The sequence below is a fragment of the Schistocerca gregaria genome, chromosome 9 (genome assembly GCF_023897955.1).
Source record: "Schistocerca gregaria isolate iqSchGreg1 chromosome 9, iqSchGreg1.2, whole genome shotgun sequence".
NCBI classification, from domain to species: Eukaryota; Metazoa; Arthropoda; class Insecta; order Orthoptera; family Acrididae; genus Schistocerca; species Schistocerca gregaria.
Genome location: NC_064928.1, coordinates 175132470 through 175151055, shown reverse-complemented (window position 1 = coordinate 175151055; position 18586 = coordinate 175132470). Strand labels below are relative to the sequence as shown.

Sequence of the window (18586 nt, the reverse complement as noted above, 5' to 3'; positions counted from 1 at the left end):
CTATATGGTGAGTACCAACTTTCCTTCTCATAGTATTGTGCCACACCAGTGCCAGGTGGGGACATGCTGACTAGAGCGGAGTGCTTGCTGCTGTTGCTGCCGTCACTGTTGCTGCCCAGATGCCGCCCAGAAGAGATGGGGGGCTGGGCCCGCCGCATTGTGGCCGCATTAATGGAGCATCTCGTCACTGAGGCGCTCGGTTTCGGTGGGCGCCAAACCACGCTGAGATGTGCAGTGCTTCCGCTGCCAGCAGATTGGCCATGTGGCTAAATACTGCTGGCGCAACCAAGCGGTGTGCATGAAGTGCGCGGAGCCGCACGACACCCGCGACTGCACAAAGCCGCGTGACGTAGCACTGAAGTGCGCAAACTGCGGAGGATAGCACGTCGCAAGCCTTCATGGCTGCAGTTACATCGATAACTGGGGTCATGGAAGCAACAAGAAGAGGAATATGTTGACAAAGCCCATTGGCCAAAAGCTTTAAGTGTGAAAATCTTTTTGTTGTGCCTATCTGCGACTCAGCATCTCTGCTATATGGTGAGTAGCAAATTTCCTTCCCACAGTATTGTTACATTCCATCCTGGATTTTCCATTGTTTGATTTTAGACTGTACCCATTTCCACATATAAAAACTTTCCCTGTAAGAAACAAAAAGAGCCCTGCTCTCCACTTCAATTATTATATCCTGAAATTACTTTTTACTTTATCTTTAGGTTGGTTCATATTGATTATATTTCTCTATATCAAGGAGGACTATCTTTCTTACTAAGCCATCTAACTCTGAATGACCAACAACTTAATGTCATCAGCTAGTTTAGCCAATCCTCTGCGTAAGTCCCACTGTATGTGTCAAAATACCCTATGAAACCTATTCTCATTACCTTACCTTACTCCAGTACAAGGTTTGTGGATTACTTCCATTCACCTTAGATAATATCTTCATTCTACATATAAAAACGTAATCATGTAATTCAAGGAATGTGAAATATTCTGCCAGATTCCTTTTGCTTTGTCAGCTTATATTCACGATCGCATACTGTGACTCTTACCTTCTTTTATGCACCCGAGGAGCTACAGGCTGACCTGTAAACTTAGTCTGTGATTGCTGACTGCAAATCCCAAACATTTCACATAAAGTACGAGCACACCTCCTTTGACAATAAACAGGTTAAGTCTCTTCACATTTCCAGAATAAGATTTTCACTCTGCAGTGGAGCGCGAGTTGATATGAAACTTCCTGGCAGATTAAAACTGTGTGCCTGACCGAGACTCGAACTCGGGACCTTTGCCTTTCACGAGCAAGTGCTCTACCATCTGAGTTACCCAAGCACGACTCAACGACTCACGCCCGGTCCTCACAGCTTTTACTTCTGCCAGTATCTCGTCTCCTACCTTCCAAACTTTACAGAAGCTCTCCTGCGATGGTAGAGCACTTGCCCGCAAAAGGCAAAGATCCCGAGTTCGAGTCTCAGTCGGGCACACAGTTTTAATCTGCCAGGAAGTTTCATATCAGCGCTAAGCCATGTCTCCGCAATGTCGTTTCTTTCAGGAGTGCTAGTTCTGCAAGGTTCGCAGGAGAGCTTCTGTAAAGTTTGGAAGGTAGGAGACGGATACTGGCAGAAGTAAAGCTGTGAGTACCGAGCGTGAGTCGTGCTTCGGTAGCTCAGATGGTAGAGCACATGCCCGCGAAAGGCAAAGGTCCCAAGTTCGAGTCTTGGTTAGGCACACAGTTTTAATCTGCCAGGAAGTTTCTCTTTACATTGTACAAGTTTGGAGAATATTTCATGAATGGTAAAAACAGTTACTTGCTTCTACACCACCTTCTGCAGGCAGATACTTCTTAATTATCTTTCCATTTAAGATGGCAGTGTACTCTTACAAACACCTGCTCCCACCCGCTCCCCCCCCCCCCCCCCTCCCCCCACCCCCACCGCCCCCCCCCCCCCCACCCCCCCCCCCACTGCCACCAAGTTCAGTTCAAGTCATCAAGTTATTCCTCCTGTGGATTCATCATCTGACCTAGGTGTAGGGTAGGTCATCTCTTCCATGTGTCTGTCTACCCTTCACTCTCCAACATATTCATTATACTTCCGCCTACCCTTCACTCTCCAACAAATTCATTATGCTTGGTACACTGCATCAAAAGCACTCACTTTTCCATCTCTTCCTGGTCACTATACACTTGCATTTCCACACTCCTCTAAATTTACATTCATGCCTATACTTCTTTTTATTTGTTACCTGAGTACTGGTATTACATAAATTTATCATTTTTTTTTTTACTATATTCCAGACCACTCATTTTAGTACAGTGCAACAACATCTGTGAACTCTTCACTACTCTGTGCTACCTGAAAATATTGCTCTTATGTTACATATTTTAAACTTTCCTAGCAAGAGCACATTCTGTTTTCAAAACTCCAAGGAGTAGATGAGTAAGATGTTATAGCTTCTCTTAATCTCTCATCCCTTCACATCACTAGATCATTTTATATAAGTATCCATAACAGGAGTTCATCCAGCAACAACTCTACATTCTAGTTTCCTCCTCTTCAATACAAAGTTATGGCTTCTCACAACATGTTAGCACATCAAAATCACATTTACAGAATAGTTTACATTCCTCTTCCCTACATTTATTTGACTTTGCTAACATATTTTTAACAATAACTTGTTCAGTATTCATTTAATAGGCAACTCCAATAAAGTGACAATGATATATATTACACAGATGGAAGCAACATAACCTGGGTTGTGAGTAACTAAATCCACTTTCCCTTCTTCCCTTTCTTTCCCCTCTCTCCTCCCTGATGAAGGAACATTTATTCCGAAAGCTAGGAACTTAAATTTTCGGTTGTTTTTTGTGTTTCTATCGGCTGTACTGAGCTGAGGTAAGTACTGGCCAGCCCCTCTATCTCTTTGTTAGTAATTATATTACACAGATGGGCAATTCTGCCTGTGAGAATTTTGTTTGACTTTGAACATACGCTCTCTTACACGAAGCCCACAACTCTGTTTAACAACTAAACTTCCCACTGCCACAGTTGAAAACAAATGGAACATGTAATAACACTTCCTACATTATATATTTAAACTATGCTAAGTTCAAATGTATATACAAAGGTAACTTCACGTCAGGTAAGTAATTAAAATAAATACAGTAAATTGTAAAAATTCAGTCTACAGCTTTAAAATAAACCCTAGGCCTTTCTCCCATATAATGACAGTTTAACTTAAGGCACACTGCATCTGTAATGATCTTTAGGTACCCTCAATGTAATATATCAACAATGTAGGATAAGACAGACTGGTACTTACCGTAAAGCAGACAAATTAAGATGCAGGCACTGTCTGCAACTTGACATGTCTTCTTTATGGTGAGTATTAATCTGTCTTTTCCTGTGCCTGTCTGCAGCTTAATGTGTCTTCTTTATGGTAAGTAATAATCTCTCTTTTCCTACATTGCTGATATTCCTACCTGGGGTTGCCATTGTTTGATTTTGCTCAACATGATATATGATAGCCCCCTCCAGGGTCAGGAGAACCTTAAGTTTCTTCCTGCTTCTCTGCTAAACCATTCGCTCTGTGTAAGTATACACATATCACATACATTGTGCAAAATGCTTCTCATAACAAGGCATCATAGACTGAAGCAAATGAACAGTGTGACCTAGTAAGAAACAAAGTAAATGAGGACTTTAGACGCTAGATGATCAAATTTCAGATATAAGAGGAATGGTTTTCACAAATGACAATAACTTACAAAATAAGTTAAAAATACACGCCTACAGCTTAAAGCTTCTTTTAAATACTTACTGATGTTTACACTCTTGTTGTTGTTGTTGTTGTTGTTGTTGTTGTTGTCTTCAGTCCTGAGACTGGTTTGATGCAGCTCTCCATCTAACCTGTGCAAGCTTCTTCATCTACCAGTACCTACTGCAACCTACATCCTTCTGAATCTACTTAGTGTATTCATCTCTTGGTCTCCCACTACGATTTTTACCCTCCACGCTGCCCTCCAATGCTAAATTTGTGATCCCTTGATGCCTCAAAACATGTCCTACCAACCGATCCCTTCTTCTAGTCAAGTTGTGCCACAAACTTCTCTTCTCCCCAATCCTATTCAATACCTCCTCATTAGTAACGTGATCTATACACCTTATCTTCAGCATTCTTCTGTAGCACCACATTTCGAAAGCTTCTATTCTCTTCTTGTCCAAACTAGTTATCGTCCATGTTTCACTTCCATACATGGCTACACTCCAAACAAATACTTTCAGAAACGACTTCCTGATACATAAATCTATATTCGATGTTAACAAATTTCTCTTCTTCAGAAATGCTTTCCTTGCCATTGCCAGTCTACATTTTATATCCTCTCTACTTCGACCATCATCAGTTATTTTACTTCCTAAATAGCAACTCCTTTACTACTTTAAGTGTCTCGTTTCCTAATCTAATTCCCTCAGCATCACCCGACTTAATTCGACTACATTCCATTATTCTTGTTTTGCTTTTGTTGATGTTCATCTTATATCCTCCTTTCAATACACTGTCCATTCCGTTCAACTGCTCTTCCAAGTCCTTTGCTGTCTCTGACAGAATTACAATGTCATCGGCGAACCCCAAAGTTTTTACTTCTTCTCCATGAATTTTAATACCTACTACAAATTTTACTTTTGTTTCCTTTACTGCTTGCTCAATATACAGATTGAATAACATCAGGGAGAGGCTACAACGCTGTCTCACTCCTTTCCCAACCACTGCTTCCCTTCCATGCCCCTCAACTCTTATGACTACCATCTGGTTTCTGTACAAATTGTAAATAGCCTTTCGCTCCCTGTATTTTACCCCTGCCACCTTCAGAATTTGAAGGAGAGTATTCCAGTCAACATTGTCAAAAGCTTTCTCTAAGTCTACAAATGCTAGAAATGCAGGTTTGCCTTTTCTTAATCTTTCTTTTAAGATAAGTCGTAAGGTCAGTATTGCTTCTGTGTTCCAACATTTCTACGGAATCCAAACTGACGTCCCCGAGGTCCGCATCTACCAGTTTTTCCATTTGTCTGTAAAGAATTTGCGTTAGTATTTTGCAGCTGTGACTTATTAAACTGATAGTTTGGTAAATAAAACAGAAAGAAACTTCCACATCCCTCTCCTTCCCTCTTTCCTGACGAAGCAACTGCCAGTTGCGAAAGCTCGTAATTCTGTGTGTGTGTTTGTGTGTTTTGTTCATGTGCCTGTCTGCCGGCGCTTTCCCGCTCGGTAAGTCTTGGAATCTTTGTTTTTGATAGTTTGGTAATTTTCACATCTGTCAGCACCTGCTTTCTTTGGGATTGGAATTATTATATTCTTCTTGAAGTCTGAGGGTATTTCGCCTGTCTCATACATCTTGCTCACCAGCTGGTAGAGACACTCTTATTAGTACAAAATTTAAATCTTGTACACATACAAATACCTCAACCAGCAAGTGTACCCATATGCCCATCAGTAAATTTCAATCTCAAATCTTCATCTGTGTACTCATTACAAGTCAAATATTTATCAGACAGGTTTACACTTCGGTAAGCTCACTCAGGCACCCAAATTCTCTCTTAATGGCTCCACTGAGTTGACAAAACGTTTTAAAATTGTTCTCCTATTTGGATTCACATTCTAATTCTTTCCACAACTATGGAAACTCTTTCCTGTTTTCTTCTATGTCCTCCACAGAATTAAGTGTAGCACTCGCACAGTCTACTGTTACTCATACTTTCTGCTCCAATACAGGCCCAAAATAAATATTTGTCTCTAAAAATTACTTCAGCAATGTCACATCACTTCTTATTTACTCTTACACACCAATTCAAATCTTTGGGAGTTTAAATAAATACAAAGTACATGAACTGTTCCATTAAGTTTCGGGTGTGCAGCCGTAAAAGATCTCCTTCTTCTTCTAATATTTCGGCTGTATAACGTTCAGCCATCTTCAGAGTGAGCCGCAAGACTGCCGCTCCAGTGCTCGCTTCGTCCCTTTATACTGTTGTACATGCGACTGCACATGCGGCCACAGATGCAAATGCGCCAGAGACGATGGTCGGCGGCAGAGACGTGCATAATGCGCGAGTTGTATCTATGGCTCCACAGTTGATCTGTGTTGGCATATCGATTGACGATATCTTTGCAAGTTTATTACAGCAAGTGCCGGATCCCATGATTTATCAAGATTGAAACCACTATCTCTATTAATTAAATTTGTAGTCAAGCGAATTTCAATTGCCTCCTTCACTATCGAGTCCCAAAAGGATGATGTAGTTGCCAAAATTTCGACGTTGTCATGCAACATACTGTGACCATTATCAATAAAGTGCTCTGCCACTGCCGACTTGTTACGTTGTAAAAGTCGCGTGTACCTCCGGTGTTCTGCACATCTTTCTTGGACAGTACGAGTTGTTTGTCCAATGTAAGAAAGGCCACACTCACACGGAATTTTGTAAACTCCAGATTTTTGAAACAGCAAATCATCTTTGACGGAGCCCACAAGTGCAGCTGTCTTGGGTGGAGGACGAAAATTCACTTTTACTTTGTGTCTGCCGAAAATGTGTCCTATTTTTGATGAGAGGCTACCCTTATATGGCAGGAAGGCTATCGATTTAAAGGTTTCTTCATCTTCTTCTGCTTTCTTTGTGGCCACTTTCGGTTTCATTTTCAGTGCCATCTGTATTTGTTGTGGAGATTACCTATTGTCTTCAAACACTCTTTGTAAGTGGGAAAGTTCATCTTGCAGACTGCTTTCATCAGAAATAATATGCGCTCTGTGAGTCAAAGTTCAGAGAACACTCATTGTCTGGGAAGGATGGTGGCAGTTATTTGCACATCAAGTACCTCTGAAGGTTCACATCAAAGCACATGAAATCTAAGTTCTGGGCTGAGTGTATGCTCACCGGATGATGGAAATAGCTCACTGTGCTGCAATGCTGGTGAGCAGCAGTTGTGTAACTGATGCAGCATGTAGGTGATCTGCATCATGGACAGTGTGTGAAGATGAGCCACTGTCATTTTGACTGTCAGATGCTGTAGCGCCACTGCGGACAACTGAGTCAGTTGTAGCCCTCCGACCCGAGACAGGAACTCATCTTAGTCAAGCAATCACATGTTCTAGTATTTGAGTGTCTGATTTGACTTGAAAATAGTCATTGTCGTCGGAATCGCTACAGACAACAAAATATAATCTCAAACTTCCATGTTTTGTTCAATCTTCCTAAATTATTCTTTCAGATAGTATTTCTTCTTCTTGTTCTTGTAGTTCTTTTTCTTGTAGTTAAATTCTTTCTTGTAGTTCTTCTTCCTCTAGTTCAATTCCTTCTTGTAGTACTTCTTCTTTTCTTCTTTCTTTTCGTAGTTCAATTTATTAGGCTCCACTGTGTACCTTTATTCTTCTTTACTGGTTGTTGTTGATGCAACATGTCCTTGACAGCAACTGATTTTCTTATTCTATCTTTCTCCAGCAACACTAATCTAAGTCCTGCACTTTGGTTACTATAATGGAATATAATGTGGATGGTTTTTTGATACGGCACCAATGTTGCATTTCCTGTGTTTGATCTGTAACCCTTTGATGTTCGATGTTAATAGATTTATTTAGTGAATTTCTTTTGCTCACCTTTCTTGATTTTTGCTGAGGTGGCCTTGCTATCATTTCCACCCAACCACGTTGCAGCAATCTTCACTAGACTTAGTCCTTTAGTGTGTGGACAGGTACTGAAAGAGAGTGTTAATTCTCCTCCATGCTATGTGAATGATGTAAATGACTGAACTTTAAACCTTCTGTATTACTTGGACAAGATCAAGACAAAACGTTTTTTTTACACGTGCCAGTTTGACAGTCTTTTGGAACAGCGTCCAAAATGTAGTCATGACCTTTTCTCTTTTTGTTTTTGTCTTGTAAACATCTTCAAAGCATGACACCAAGGAACAAGTGGCTCCCCACACAGCAGGGTTAGACACTCACTCACTGTCTTGTCTTGTTCAAGTGATGGGTTCAAGACGTTCTCCCATTTGCACAATGTATAACAATATCTCCCACAGAGGGATGTCCCAACGCTCACTACCAAATGTCACGAACATCTTTTGTCAACATGGAAGCCTGGAAGTGGGACCTGTTATTTCATAAAAATGTCATGTCACACTTCACAACAAATGTTAATTGATGTCACTGATGCAATTCTTTTACAATATTCTTTCCTTTTTTATTCAGTTTTGAACTGGATTATTCCACAGCATACATATGTGTTTTATATGTCACTGCAAGTGGATTCCATTTGTGTCTTGAGTGACTACAGCACAAGCAACATCTTTTGTCTGTGAGGAACTACATTCATTGTACTTTACCAAAAGAGTCTCGATGAGGTCCATAATAAACTTACTGGACACTTCTTCCATGGAGTTTTCCAGAGAAGAAGGAGCACATACTTAAAAATGGCTCCAAAAGGAAACGATCTGAGATACAAACTCGGACTTACAGAACTTACTTTATTGTTTCTTTACGGAGAGAGAAAGGTATCTAGGATACAGCAGGGTGTACAGGCAATATGTTCTGGAGACAGAAGGGGCATGTTGTAATGGATTCTCCGATTTGGTCCCTCTGCTTCTACTACTTAAAGTTTTGAATCATCTGCTTAACCACCAACTATGCAGAAGCAGCAGTTTCATTGGAACACTTATTTTCTTAAATGCTTGTGTGTTCAGCAATGATAAACAAACATGCTACTGTCAAGTTCCCTAAAAATATTTGATTTATAGCAGATCTTATAAAAACCTCTTGCAATAAGTTAGCACTGAGGTACACAAGACAAGGCAAGAGAGACTCAAAACACAGAGTAAACTTCTAACAAAGTCAAATGTGATCAGAGGACTGGTGCCTCCTAAATGGCAGTGCTCCTAGTCACACAGTGTTAAGTAGTGGGAAGCCTTATGACCAACAATAAAATGCAAATGGTTTCATATTTACTCTGATCATATCCTTACCACTAAGTAAGATGTTTAGTGCCACATTCCATAAAAACATGGCAGTGTACCAGATAGCAAGCACAACAAACAATTACTGTAAATTAATATATTATCAAATGCACATTTTAAACACTCACCAATTTTGCAAGACGGGGAAAGGTCGTCTTGATGGCACTAGAAATGAAGAAATAAGAGACATAATTTTCTGCTACATAGATTGCTAACATTATCATATAGTAATAAATAAATTAAAAAAAAAATTGGAAAATCCAATAATACTTTTCTGACAATCTCCACGACTGTGAGACTCCAGGACAAGCTTTGCAGCAATTTCTCCAATACAAATACCAAAGGTAGACTCCACTTTTTGCTAAAACACCTGTCGCATTTGCTTTAAGACGTCTACTGTTGACCTGCATCTGGTGCATCACCAACTGTTTCCAGTCCACCCTTACCTTTTTATTTAAAAAAAAAGGGGGGGGGGGGAGGGGGGACCTATGTGAAAACAAATACTATTAACAGCTTCTGTTACATAAACTCGCACGATGTCATGTGCCTATCTCAGGTACTGTTCCTCACAATTTATTGAAAAACTAGGCTGGGTGTTATGCTGAGACAAGTGCTTTCACCCACACTGCAGCTTCCTAGGATTGACACTAAAAGGCACTTTTCGAAATGCTTCTCCACATATGAGCGCACGTGTCAATTTTTAACACAGCTTTTCATTTACATGAAGATCCTTTTTTCTCAGTTTTTTGGATACCCCTACCACTACTTCATTGGAAAAAATACAGCAGACAGTCACTTTTTTTTTACAACTTCATTTATGCTGAGACACATATCACATTTGCATCCATCTTCAATTGCATACCAAAATTACATATTCAGCATTAGTACATGCATGTCAATTGCATTTTGAATACTGCAGTTGCCCTTTGCAGAATACCTGGTCTCCTTGCTACCACATATTTCAAGTTACATATTTATGTGTATTGCATGCAGTTACTTTAATTTTTTATTCTATAGCTCTTTTTTTGTACATTATACACCCACACACACACCCACCCACCCACACACACACACACACACACACACACACACACACACACACACACACACACACACACACACTTTTCCGTACAGAGGCAGTACTGTTTTTACAGGAGATTGGAAAAAGGTAGAAGCTGACATTGGGGAAGATCAGTTTGTGTTCCGGAGATATGTAGGAACTCGCAAGATAAAACCGACCCTACGACTTATCTTAGAAGATGGAGTTAAAGAAGACAAGCCTGAGTTTATCAAATTTGTAATTTACAGAAAGCTTTTGAGAATGCTGACTGGAATACACTCTTTCAAATCCTGAAGTTAGCACAGATAGAATATGGGCAGTGAAAAGTTACCTACAAGTTCTACAGAAACCAGATGGCAGTTAAAACAGTCAATGGGCATGAATGGGAAGCAGTGGTTGAGAAGAGAGTAAAAAAAGATTGTAGCCCATCCACAATATTATTCTATCTGCCCAATGAGCAAGCAGTAAAGGAAACCACGGACAAATCTGGAAAGCGGATTAAAGTTCATGGTGAAGAAACAAAAACTCTGAGGTTTGCTGGTGACATAATTCTGTAAGCAACAGCAGGGACTCAGAAAGTCACTAAAAAAGAATGGATAGTGGCTTGAAAAAGAGATTAGAAGTTGAATATCAACCACCATAAAACAAATGTAGTTGAAAGTAGTTGAATTAAATCAGATGGTATGGAGAGAATTAGACTATAGTATGAGACACTAGGCACCTGGAGTAGACAACATTCCAGTAGAACTACTGACAGCCTTGGCAGAGCCAGTCCTAACAAAACTCTACCATCTGGTGAACAAGATGTATGAGACAGGCGAAATACCCTCAGAATTCAAGAAGAATATAATAATTCCAATACCAAAGAAAACAGGTGTTGACAGATGTGAAAATTACCGAACTATCAGTTTAATAATTCACAGCTGCAAAATACTAACGCGAATTCTTTACAGGTGAATGGAAAAATTGATAGAAGCCGACCTTGGGGAAGATCAAATTGGATTCCGTAGAAATGTTGTGGGCAAAATCTTCTCAGGTATTGTTGAAAGGAAAGTGCAAGTATTAGTTGAGGACCAATTGGATGAAAATCAGTGTGGGTTTAGGCCTCTTAGAGGTTGTCAGGACCAGATCTTTAGTTTACGGCAAATAATGGAGAAGTGTTATGAGTGGAACAGGGAATTGTATCTATGCTTTATAGATCCAGAAAAGGCATATGACCGGGTTCCTAGGAGGAAGTTATTGTCTGTTTTACGAGATTATGGAATAGGAGGCAAACTTTTGCAAGCAATTAAAATTCTTTACATGGATAGTCAGGCAGCAGTAAGAGTTGACGGTAAATTGAGTTCATGGTTCAGAGTAGTTTCAGGGGTAAGACAAGGCTGCAACCTGTCTCCACTTTTGTTCATATTATTTGTGGATCATATGTTGAAAACAATAGACTGGCGACGTGAGATTAAGGTATGTGAACACAGAATAAGCAGTCTTGCATATGTGGGTGACTTAGTTGTGATGGCAGATATGATTGAAAGTTTGCAAAGTAATATTTCAGAGCTAGATCAGAAATGTAAGGACTATGGTATGAACATTAGCATCTCCAAAACGAAAGTAATGTCAGTAGGAAAGAAATATAAACGGATTGAGTGCCAAATAGGAGCAACAAAGTTCAAACAGGTGGACGGTTTGAAGTACTTAGGATGCATATTTTACAGGATGGCAACATAGTGAAAGAACTGGGAGCGAGGTGTAGCAAAGCTAATGCAGTGAGCGCTCAGCTACGATCTACTTCTTCTGCAAGAAGGAAGTCCGTACCAAGACTAAGTTATCTGTGCACCGTTCAATCTTTCGACCAACTTTGTTGTATGGGAGCGAAAGCTGGGTGGATTCAGGTTACCTTATCAACAAGGTTGAGGTTACGTATATGAAAGAAGCTAGGATGATTGCAGGTACTAGTAGATGAGAACAATGGCAAGAGGTTGTCCACAATGAGGAAATCAAAGAAAAACTGGGAATGAACTCTATAGATGTAGCAGTTAGGGCGAACAGGCTTAGATGGTGGGGTCATGTTACATGCATGGGAGAAGCAAGGTTACCCAAGAGACTCATGGGTTCAGCAGTAGAGGGTTGGAGGAGTCGTGGCAGACCAAGGAGAAAATACCTGGATTCGGTTAGGAATGATTTTGAAGTAATAGGTTTAACATCAGAAGAGGCACCAATGTTAGCACTGAATAGGGGATCATGGAGGAATTTTATAATGGGGCTATGCTCCAGACAGAACCCTGAAAGGGCATAATCAGTCTTAAATGATGATGATGATGATGATGATGCTGATGAGAAATGTTGGAGCACATGAGGCAACACTGACCCTACCACTTATCTTAGTAGAAAGATTAAGGAAAGGCAAACCTACGTTTCTAGCATTTGTAGACTTAGAGAAAGCTTTTGACAATGTTGATTGGAATACTCTCTTTCAAATTCTGAAAGTGGCAGGGGTAAAATACAGGGAGTGAAAGGCTATTTACAATTTGTACAGAAACCATATGGCAGTTATAAGAGTCGAGGGATATGAAAGGGAAGCAGTGGTTGGGAAAGGAGTGAGACAGGGTTGTAGCCTATCCCCAATGTTATTCAATCTGTATATTGAGCAAGCAATAAAGGAAACAAAAGATAAGTTCGAAGTAGGTATTAAAATCCATGGAGAAGAGATAAAAACTTTGAGGTTTGCCGATGACATTGTAATTCTGTCAGAGACAGCAAAAGACTTGGAAGAGCAGTTGAACGGAATGGGCTGTGTCTTGAACGGAGGATATAAGATGAACATCAACAAAAGCAAAACGAGGATAATGGAATGTAGTGGAATTAAGTCGGGTGATCCTGAGGGAATTAGATTAGGAATTGAGACACTTAAAGTAGTAAAGGAGTTTTGCTATTTTGGGAGCAAAATAACTGATGATGGTCGAACTAGAGAGGATATAAAATGTAGACTGGCAATGGCAAGGAAAGTGTTTCTGAAGAAGAAAAATTTGTTAACATCGAGTTTAGATTTAAATGTCAGGAAGTCATTTCTGAAAGTGAAATGTGGATGATTAATAGTTTAGACAAGAAGAGAATAGAAGCTTTCAAAATGTGGTGCTACAGAAGAATGCTGAAGATTAGATGGGTAGATCACATAACTAATGAGGAGGTATTGAATAGGATTGGGGAGAAGAGGAGTTTGTGGCACAACTTGACTAGAAGAAGGGATCGGTTGGTGGGACACGTTATGAGGCATCAAGGGATCACCAATTTAGTACTGGAGGGCAGCGTGGAGGGTTAAAATTGTAGAGGGAGACCAAGGGATGAATATACTAAGCAGATTCAGAAGGATGTAGGCTGCAGTAGGTACTGGGAGATGATGAAGCTTGGACAGAATAGAGTAGCATGGAGGTGCATCAAAGCAGTATCAGGACTGAAGAGCACAACAACAACAACATGAGACACTAAAAGTAGTATGTGACTTTTGCTATTTAGGTAGAAAAGTAACAGGAGATGGTCGAAGTAGAGGGGATATAAAGGCGTACTGGATACAGCAAGAAAAACTGTTCTGAAAAAGCGGAATTTGTTAATGTTTACTGTGCATTTAAGTGTTAGGATGTTCTTTCTTACAGTACTTGTCTTGTGTGTAGTCTTGAACAATAAGGAGTGTGGGCAACAAGAGGATAAAAGCTTTCAAAATGTTGTAATACAGAAGAATGCTGAAAACCCGATGGGTAGTGAGAGTAACAAACTGAACAGAAGAGTGAAGAAATTTATGGCACAACATGACAAAGTATTAATTAGTTGAGAGGACAAATTTTGAGGCATCAAGGAATTGTCAATTTAGTGTTAGACATGTGGGAAGTAAAATTTACACAGGAAAACAAAGTCATGAATACAGAAAGCAGATTCAGGAGGATGTAAGTTGCAGTAGTTATGCAGAGGTGAAGAGGGTTGCACAGGGTAGAGTAGTCTGGAGAGCTGCACCAAACCAGTCTTTGGAATGAAGGCCAGAACAGTGACAAATGACGATGGTTAAGATATGCATCAACATTTCCGAAACATTTTAATTCTTGTTTTCAGTTCCATAAAAGATTTAGGGAAATTGAGAGATCTGTTGGGGGTAAAATTTGTAGAGAGAGGCCAAGGAATCACTACAGTAATCAGGTTCAAATAGAATGTAAGAGGGCATGCTGAAAGCAATGTGTCTCAATTTTTTATTCTGTTTTCAATATCGGTCGAGTTATTACAAGTCACGCCTATCACTCGGTCAACTTTCACACTTTGCTGACACAAGTTGCAGCCCTCTGCTGCTAGAGGATTCCAAATTGTAGCATGTAATGTAACGCACCTTCAACGTAGTCAGCCACTCTACAGTGACAGTGGTGAAGACCACAGCAACATACTGCTGCAGTGTGAAATTCGCCTCACAGTTGCATTACTCATTTGTTTATAACTTAAATAAATTTACAAGTTTTATGTCTGGTAATTGTTTTTCACAGTGGAGCCACAGCTTTTACAATGTAATCATCATAAGCACAATAATGCTGACTGTGTTATACCTGACTGGATAGCTGCATGAGTTACCACACAGCTTCTGGGATTCAGGCAGGTGTGCTGGCATTGGTTCAAATCCACACAGTGGATTAATAATTAGGGCCAGCGTGCCAGTCAGCCCGGATGTGATTTACAGACAGATTTCCATGTCCAAATAGATGAATATCACGTTTGTTGACAAGCTCTGCCTCAGTTACATGATTCAGAGACATTTACAAAATGTTTGCACACACTACATGCAGTCAGTTTTGGGTACACATATCTCACACTGAAGTGTAATGGGGTGGTGGGGCAGGAAGGGAATCTAGACGCCCCTTAAATTAACAGTGCCAAATCAAATAGTAAGCCCGATCCCAAAGATGTGGGATAGAGGAACAGGAAAAAGAAGAATGATGACTGTATTATGCCAACTGCACACAGGAAATAACCTGAAACATGCATTTGAATAAATGCTGTTATAAAAAAAGGGGGGGGGTGGCTGCTGTATTGTTTTCATGTAATTTAATCCACATTATTATTTTAAAATGGCTGGTAATAAAGTCACTGTAATGTCACATTACCTACTCTGAAATGATACATTACTACATGGTAATGTTATGAAACTCATGTTGTCAAAATGCAGCACTCACCTAATATAGGGACCCTTGTTATGCATTTGACATATCGGATTACGATCCAAGTATACTTCCGAAATTTGCAAAGTGCGAGGTAGTGAAACTGAACCAGTGCTCTTTATCTGTAAACAAAAACATGCAATTGGTACAGTATTGACAAAAGATAATAGTTTCATATAATGTTAAAATGTTAAGTGTTACTTATTTGCTAATACTAGACAGAATGCATGTTACATGAAGTGTAATGTAACATTAACAATGTAATATGCATTATACATGAAATGTAATACGAGTCTACACGACTTATGAAATTTCTCAACTTTACAGATGAACAGTGTGATGTTCAGTGCCCATCTTTGATTATTGTACAAATATATTTAAATGACTGACAGCACCGCCAGGTGCTGAGAGCCACCTGTTCACTGACTGGACTGCAAAAAGACTATGAGACACTGTGTGCTTGCCCGCGAAAGGCAAAGGTCCCAAGTTCGAGTCTCAGACTTGCACACAGTTTTAATCTGGCAAGAAGTTTCATATCAGTGCATATATATCTTTCCTTGTGAGCTCCAATTTCCCTTATTTTATTATGATGAGCATTTCTCCCCAAGTACGTTGGCATCAACATAATATTTTAGAATTCGGAGGAGAAAGTGGGTGATTTAAATTTTGTGAAAAGATCCTGCCATAACGAGAAATTCCTTTGTTTTAATGATGTCCACCCTAAATTTCGTATCATGACCATGATGCTCCCCCCACCCCATTTCTCGATAATACAAAATGCACACCTCTTCTTTGAACTTTGTTGACGTACTGCATTAATCGTATCTGATAAGGATCCTGCACAATACAGCAGTACTCCAAAAGAGGATGCACAAGCATAGTGTAGGGAGACTCTCAAGTAAATCTGTTGCATCTTCCAAGAGTTTTGGCAATAAATCACAGTCTTTGGGTCACCTTCCCCAAAACAATTTCTGCGTGTTCTTTCCAATTTAAGTTGTTTATAACTGTAATTCCTAGATATTTAGTTGAATTTACAGCCTTTAGATATCACTCATTTATTGTGTAACTGAAGCTTTAGCACTCAAGTAGACGACCTCACATATTTCATTATATAGGGTCAATTGCCGATCTTTGCATCATACAGGTATCTCTTCTAAATCATTTTGCAGTTTGTTTTGATCTTCTGACAACTTTCCTAGATGGTAAATGACAGCAACATCTGCAAACAACCTAAGCACACTACCCTGGGGAACATCAGAAATCACTTCTGTTTTACCTGATGATTTTCCATCAGTTAGTATGAACTGTGAACTCACATAACTGAGACAATATTTCATAAGCACACAATCTGATTACAAACCGCTTGTGAGGTACAGTGTCAAAATCCTTCTAGAAATCTAGAAAAACGGAATCAATTTTAAATCCCTTCTCAATAGCACTCAACATTTCGTGTGAGTAAAGAGCTTGTTATGTTTCACAAGAATGATGCTTTCTAAATTCGTGCTGACTGTGTGTCAATAGACCGTTATCTTCGAGGTAATTCATAATGTTCAAACACAGTATACATTCAAAAATTGTGCTGTGTATTGACGTTAATGATATTGGCCTGTAATTTTGTGGATTATTCCTACTGCCTTTCTCAGGTATCTGTGTGACCTGTGGGACTTTCCAGTCTTTGGGTATGGGTCTTTCATTGAGCAAGAAAAAATTTAGGAAGTGATAACTTCTTTCCTTTTATGATTTTGTGGATCGTGGTGGGGAGGGGTGTTCCCTGAGGATTTGAGATTACGGTTAAACTTCATCCTCAGATACTGAATGAATGAAGTCAGTGTGTTTGTGAGCCATTATTCACATTGCCTCAAGAGAAACACACAGTTGCTAACTGTAATTCTTGTTTTATTGTGTTAAACTTTAACATAAAATTATATCTCTTAAAGAGTATATTACGGAAATTTTTTAAATTTTTAAATTCCATCAGTAACTATGCAAAATATTGAAACTTGAATTTTTGTTGCCCTTCACTGCAACTGGTACCTGTTTCAGAAACAGCGATTTAGTAATAGAGGAGATAGTAAAATGGGATGCTGAGTGTATACAAAGAAGGGCAGCAGGAATGGTCACTAGTTTGTTACATGCACAGGAGAGCACCACTGTGATGCTGAAAATCATGACCTGATATACTACTTTAAGATAAATGCAAACAACTTTGGAAAAACTTATTTACAGCTTCAAGAAGCAGTATTAAGTGAGGACGAGGAAAACGCTACAGCCTGTGACCTATTACTCTTGTAGGATCCGTGAAGAGTAGATCAGACTAATTACCGAGTGCACAGCGGCATTTCAGCACTCTTTGTTTTCACATTTCGTACGTGGGTGAAACTAGAAGAAAACCTAATATGTGGTCAACTGGGAGGTACCCTCTGCCATGCACATCACAGTGGTTTGTAATGTAGGGATATAGATTTAGACCCAAATGGCTATTAACATAATCCTTCTGGAGAAAAATGAGAGGCTGTGGAGTTGCACATGCTATATGAACTTGCCATTTCCACCCTGCTACTGCACATTGCATAGAAGAAAAAGCAAGTCTAAAGTTCATGGTCTTTCTCGAGATCAGAGTGACTTTGAATGTGGACTAGTCATAGGATGTCACCCAAGAAGCAAATCCATCAAGGACATTTAGACCCTTCTAAAGCTACCTAAGTTGATTGTGATCAATGCAATTGTGAAATAAAAATGTGAACAAATGACTGTAGCTAAACCAAGACCAGGTGGAACATTTGGTGCTCACCTGGAGAATGTCCAAAAGCTGGCAAGTTTTCTTCCTTTCACGTGTGCCTATTGGCAACTCGGTGCTTCTGCTTTTTGGTGAGTGGTTTCCTTGAATCCTAAAGTATTTATATTCTTCTAGAACTTCCCACAACCTGTATTACAATAGTTAACTATGAAAAACTATTTCTTTAACTGTAGTGTGAAACTGGCATAATCAATTTTTGGTGACTAACACCGATTGCCTGTAAGGTGCACACAGGAGTGAAGAGATCCGGAGCAGATCCGAGTAAGTGGATGCACAAAATGAGCCTGGCGAGTTTGCAAAATTTTCAAATACATTATGCACAAGGAAATAAAAGTCAATTCGGGCTATACACTGTAGCTTCACATCTCACTGATGCCTCAGAATCACAGATGGCAGATTGTTCTGTAGCACTAATTATCTGCATATTTTCAAAATGAATCTGTTGCTCAGCAGTGAAGTGTTCTGTGCTCTGAAACTGATTAAAAGTGTGTGACAGTCCGGGACTAGAGCCTAGGACTTTGTCTTTTGTAGACAATGCTCCGACTGACTGAG

The 18586-nt window shown here is 39.7% G+C and overlaps 1 protein-coding gene across 4 annotated transcripts in view; it reads right to left on the bottom strand.

Annotated features, from left to right (window-relative positions):
• LOC126291565 (nuclear RNA export factor 1-like) overlaps positions 1 to 18586 on the bottom strand; it is a 199749-nt gene that overhangs the window by 67351 nt on the left and 113812 nt on the right. For all 4 annotated transcript variants that reach the window (XM_049985085.1, XM_049985086.1, XM_049985087.1 and 1 more), the window contains 2 exons: positions 15253 to 15359; positions 9123 to 9159 (listed from right to left, as the gene is read on the bottom strand). In XM_049985085.1, coding sequence (XP_049841042.1) covers positions 9123 to 9159; positions 15253 to 15359 — 144 coding nt within the window. The remainder of the gene's footprint in view (positions 1 to 9122; positions 9160 to 15252; positions 15360 to 18586) is intronic.